Source organism: Leguminivora glycinivorella, chromosome 1 (assembly GCF_023078275.1).
Source record: "Leguminivora glycinivorella isolate SPB_JAAS2020 chromosome 1, LegGlyc_1.1, whole genome shotgun sequence".
Classification (NCBI taxonomy): Eukaryota; Metazoa; Arthropoda; class Insecta; order Lepidoptera; family Tortricidae; genus Leguminivora; species Leguminivora glycinivorella.
The window spans coordinates 30,499,211-30,505,413 of NC_062971.1; the positions used below are offsets into that span (position 1 = coordinate 30,499,211).

Here is a 6,203-nt window from a genome sequence, read left to right on the forward strand (position 1 = left end):
AATCGAAATGTTAACTTCGTTAATTAACGGATTAACGAGTAATTGCCCAGCTATGCACATAGGTAAAACAATACTGGTATTGCATGTCTTTTGTTTTGTGTGTAAAGAAAGAGACGCATCACTAAAATTTGTCAAATACAGCCACGTGAATTGCTGGCGTTAAATGATGTACAAACGAGTCTGGCTGGTGGTTGATAAAATAAGAGAAAATTTCCAATGGGCTTTGATTCTACAATTTCTACCTATAGGATAAAAACTAAGAAGCAATATTAATCATGACTGCTAAGTAACTGTCTGGCCCAGACAAATCAAAGTGAGTCTTGTAAAGATAAATTAATTGGCATTAGCCTATAGGCAGTATTCAGCTAGAGTATATGACTAATTTTAAATCTTATAGCGATAGCATAAGATGCAGAATAGCTCCAGCGGCTGCCGAGATTGCCCACGCGGCGTCTAATATCTAGTGATCAATTAATTGAAGAAATTGAGCCACACCATATATTTCTGAACGCTGTATGATTGGAAACTAAAATAGCTATTAACGTTTTTTAGGCTTTTCCTTATTTCTTACAATTATTTCGTATTAAGAGAAGAAGCTAAAGATGGTCTATTTTTTATCTATAACTAAGACCGATTTAATACTGAACTGACAAAGCCCACACAAAAAAGCGTACCCTGAAATGTATGGGCCTTTTCGGCATAAAACTAGATGGAGCTGTTTCGCAGCCTGAAAGTGGCCACTATCATATTTTCCGTGTTTTTATTTTTTATAAGAACAAATGACATATTTCTTTATTTGAAAATCATGGTATCACGTCAATACAAACTTTGAAAAAAAAAAATTGTAGGCATCATACTGGTAGTTATGATAGTATAGTACAGCCATTCTCAAAGTGTGCTCCGCGGACCCCTAGGGCTCCGCAAAGCCTCTCTGGGGGCTACGTGTGAATTTTGGGTACCTGATATGCAACTTCAACTCTCTTCCATAAAACCAAATATTCACCAATTGTTAAAAAATAAAAAACAGTTTCATGTAATACCTCACATTAGAATCTAGTTGCTTATTAAAATAAAGATTGCAATAAAAAAATAGTTATTTGTTATACAAGGGGGTTATACAAATAGAATCCTGAACATGCGAGTTTTTTAACACACGAGAAGTAAAATACATTTGCACTCAAGTGTAACACAAAACTTTTCCCCTCACTGTAGCGAGGAAACTACAACGCAAAAAATGCGTTTATCAGTGCTTGCAGTAGTTCCACAGGTGGTAAATCATCTTTATTACTAGATTCACCTACTTTTATCAATTTTAAAGCAGTTAATTTGATTTTATTCAAGGTCAAATTACTTTACCCACTAGTGGATAAAATGCGTTTTTACCCTTTTTAAATGGTATTTAAGGACAAAACACGTGTTTCCGAGCTAGTGAGGGGAAAAATAATTTAAGGGTTCCGTCAGATGTTTTACTTTCTAAAAGGGTTCCATGGGAAAATAAGTTTGAGAACCGCTGGTATAGTAGATAGTAGTTTAATAGGTGGCGCTACAGTATGGAGCTCCTAACAGAGCAGAGAAACTTAACTATTGTGTAAGTACAGCCTGGCAAAAAAAAGGGTAGACAATACCAGTGGCACCACCGTCTGAATCTCGCATACGGGATTTTGTTACTAAAATACCGGTTGAAAACGGTGACTTGCCTATTTAATTATTTTCAGTGACAATTTTCTGAATTCGAACGCGTGAGACTAAAAAATAGGCCCACAGTGTTGCTTTGGAAAAAAAAAATTTGCCATGCTGTAGACTAGGGTCGTAAATAGGTCGTAGGCTATTACTGAATCGGTGAGCTCCATCTTAGACTCTGTCTTCACTTCCCATCAGGTGTGACTAGGGTCAATCGCCGATCAGTCCATAATAAAAAAAAATGCTTTAAAAAAATAGTATCATGGATCTGACACCAAGGCTGTAGACATCACTTGTACAGACTGTATACAGCGGAAAGAGCCCCAATTACAGAATAAAATGTACACATCAATCAGACCCACAGATCAATACAACAAGATGGCCCTTACAGGGCGACTCGCGGTCACCAAGCATACGACAAATCAGGTTTATAAAAGTTTGAACGCGTGCGACACCGATCAGTAGCGCCCAAGTATACGACCCGCTAACAGTGTCCGTGTCCGCTCGGGAAAAAATCTTAAATAATCAATTTTGGTTGCAAACAATGGTCTCTTACAGCATAAAGTGGTGTGGCAAGTCTTCTAACACTTCTACATGTAAAAAAGATGGAACAACATTCCACAGTTAAGTCAAATTAATTATTTTGTTGAATATTGTTTATTGTCCGCGGAGTTCATTTATACTGGTCAATATGGTTGTGCTGAGCGGCGCCGAGGCGCGTCCATCCCTCTTTACCGAGTTAACAATGTGATATGCTATCCCTTTCACGTAAACGACTAGGCATGGGGCCATGTTAGTTTATGTCTGTTGCGGGAACTTCGTACTGCCGTTCGTACCATGTGCTACCATTTTATGAAATATAAAAGAAAGCAGATTTGTAATAGTGAATAATTATCTAGAATCTGTAGAGTCTGTAGTGGTATTTAGTTCTTTGATTAGTTTAGAATATTTAGTTGGTTATTTAACTTAGTAAACGTAAGTAAAAATGCACAGTTTAGTTATTAGTTACTAGAATGATTTTTATTGAGATGCTATCACAATTATCATCCTCCTTGCGTTATCCCGGCATCGGCATTCGCCACGGCTCATGGGAGCCTGGGGTCCGCTTTGGAAACTACTACCAAGATTTGGCGTAGGCACTAGTTTTATGAAAGCGACTGCCATCTGACCTTCCAACCCGAAGGGTAACTACGCCTTATTATAATTTAATTATAATATTATAATTTGTTGCAAAACAAATTCACCACAGTACTGGTACCGGTACCATTGTCTATAAATCAGACCAGACAGTACCCGCCATTGGCACCTGCACTTTATGGCGCGATTGTTCTCTGCCGATGGAGTGTGCGGCTGCATTTCAAGTACATACTTAGTTGATTACAGTTATGGATAAAGGGGCAATTACGTTAGAGTACATTTTTGCTGCATGTGCAGACTTGAGTTTAACTGTAATATTTCATTAATTTACAGAATATTAGTCATGAATTTGGAAGATTTTGAAAGTGTATATATACCGTGTTTCTTTTTGTTTTCCGTTAAATTCGACACGTTGTTAGGTTCATTATCAGGAACCACCCGGTATATTACTATTTGTTAAATTAAATATAAATAATTTGATCGTCTTCATACAATAATAAATTAGGTAATCAGTGTGCGAGACCCTTAAAAAATAAGTTTTTTTTTAAATATGGCAGTTACGAATAGATATAAAATTGAAGAACCGATGGCCAGGGTAGTGTAAATTTAGGAGTTTCAAATCAAAACTTATCAAAAATCGATGAAAACCGTGTGGAGCCCCTTTATAGAGAAATTAATTGCAAAGAATCCTCCCTAAAGTTAACAGAAATCAATAAAAACAAGTTGTATAATTTTAATTCAAGTTTGAAAGACTGTTGGTAATGTTTGTAAAAATAATTCAGAACAGAATGGTCAATCTGTTGCGTAAAAGTATGTACACTATAAAACGTCAGCTGTGCACTGTATTTCTAGACTACTTGTCCTTCGGGCATCTAAAGCTACCTAAAAAATTGAACTTAACTATTGTTTTGCACCCAATGAGTTTCCTAGAAAGGCAAAAAGCTCTTGGAACACAACTGGTTTTATACAAAATATAAAAAAATCTTTGAACGCAACTCGTTTCATAAAGCCTGATCAAAAATAATATGACTATGCGCCATGTTGCGGAGTTTCATTACAACTATATTATTCTTCATACTATTCTGAACTGTCAGCGCATACATCAGAATAACAGCGCCCTCCTGACAATAGTCATATTGTATTTCTGGTCAGTCTTTACTATGCATTTAAATAACAATTCCATTTTCGAATTTTGAGGTATGGAACCCTATTTTGAAGTATGGAAAAAAATTACAGACACATATCTAGCCCAGTCAGTCATTGTTGCTTACACATACCAGTCATAGTCAGCATTTATATACATATTTTGACTTCCAGCAACAGTCGACAGCAGGAATGATAAATATATAACTAAACAGATAATATCCAAAGCTAAGCTTATCTTCAAAAGGGATCCTCTCTTACATAGGATTATTACCACCTACTAGCTTTTGCCTGCGGCTTTGCTCGCATTAGATTCGAAGATTGTGGAATGCTTCATACAAACTTCCACCACTCATTTTAGTGAAGTAGGGGGTTAGAAAGAGACAAAAAGTAAACTATGTCACTCTCCATCCCTTCAACTATCTCCACTAAAAAAATCATGTCAATTTGTCACTCTGTTTTGCCGTGAAAGACGGACAAACAAACAGACACAGACATACTTACCCATTTATAATATAAGTATGAATATCTTACATTCTTGCCAAGTGTCATAATAATCAGAGTACTGTTAACAATAGAGGAAAACACTTACAGCACAATCTCAAGTCTGGCATAGTTTTATACTCTCTAGTTTGATACATGAATATTGTGTCCAGGCAGGCAATTATGGTCGCGCGATAAATGATAAAACATCTGGCCGTCCCTATCGCACTTACTAATAGTGCGATAGGGACGGCCTGATATTTTATCGTCTATCGCGCGACCATGCTACCCGTGCAGTGAGCGCAATAGTTATTATACATGTATACCTGAAATAAAACTATGGAAATCTTTTACAGATTCAATAGGTGACTAGGAAATAATCACAAATTCATAGTAAAAATCATAATTATGCACAGTATAATGTTTCTGTAGTATTCATTATACTAAACTAGGTAATATGTTTTCATCAAGCATTGTACAAAAACCACTTCTATATATAGCAGATGAACATGCATCATATCTGCCGTCATCTGAACTATTAAATAAAAATAAAATACACTGATCTCAATTGAAACTACTAGTTAATGGAATGTTTCATGGTCCAGTGGCTGTCGCAGTGGCACATTCCAGCTCGGGACATCGGCCACGAGAATTCGTAACATTTACAATTCACGAGGACCCACACACTTGCCATGCTTCTCGGACCCCACCGCCCCAGTAACTAGGAAAAGTTTCCCTAAAACGATCAAGCACGAGGTTAAACACGAAAAATATTGCAGTTACTCACCTCGTGACTACTGGGCTGAGTAGACTTCGAGTATATATTTTCATGATTGTTTATTTTGCCATTAGCACTAGATTTCTTTCCATTAGATTGCTGTAATTTCTTCAATGGTCTCGTTTCACTTGAGCCGACACTACCGTCCTCGGTCATTACCGCCATCCTTGTGCAATGCAAATATGCAATATGCAAAGGACAGACAGTCCACAATCGTCAGATTTAACAGTTTTCTGCAGCGATGTTTCTGCTGTATGTTTTAGGCGTAAAAACTAGCTTTATTTTCATTAGACTTATATAGACCGTGATTACCTTTTTGATTTTTGTCGAGCTCCCGATATTTCGACGCAGTTGCATATAAGTCTAATGAAAATAACCGTGAATCATTCAAAACTCTTAGCTTTATTTTGTACTAAATTATACAAGCGCTTTCAGCGCTTTATCAGCTACTGCACAATACTGCTTATCTGCCTGCTTTATCGACTGGGCGTGTCATTCAAACAATTTGACAAATGACACATGGTGACCTCCGTTTTGACAATATTCTCAGCTTGATATGATATTGATATGTGTTAAAATGTCAAATATTAATATTAGCGCCATCTATCTGAGCGTACCTACCCCAAAGGTGTATCGCCATCTAGCTCACCGTACCTTTTTCTGTATGGTTTTGAGGTAAGTTTTTTTCTTAGACTTTATCTGTCTATACGGAGTTACATAAGTATTTGTCTTTTACTAACTGACACCTGTGTTTATTAAAGCATGCAATGGAATATATATTTTAGTGTTTTGGTCATCACAATAATATTTTGGTAGTAACTACTGGGAAAACTAATCCCAGTAGGTATCAACCCCCGGTGTGGTAATTAACAATGTGGGGGAAATCCCAGTAGTTAGGACAGGTAAAAACTTGGTGGTAACTAGTGGGAATAGCCACAAAAATATAAGGGAAGTATTTGTCAATGGGGAAATAATGAAATAC

General features: G+C 36.7%; 1 protein-coding gene across 1 annotated transcript in view; it reads right to left on the reverse strand.

Moving 5' to 3' along the window:
• LOC125233787 (serine palmitoyltransferase 2) overlaps window positions 1–5,391 on the reverse strand; it is a 29,193-nt gene extending 23,802 nt beyond the window's left edge. The window contains exon 1 of the mRNA XM_048139890.1: window positions 5,231–5,391. Within this exon, the coding sequence (XP_047995847.1) occupies window positions 5,231–5,386 (156 nt within the window). The 5' untranslated portion in view covers window positions 5,387–5,391. The remainder of the gene's footprint in view (window positions 1–5,230) is intronic.
• Between the last annotated feature and the right edge of the window lie 812 nt (window positions 5,392–6,203).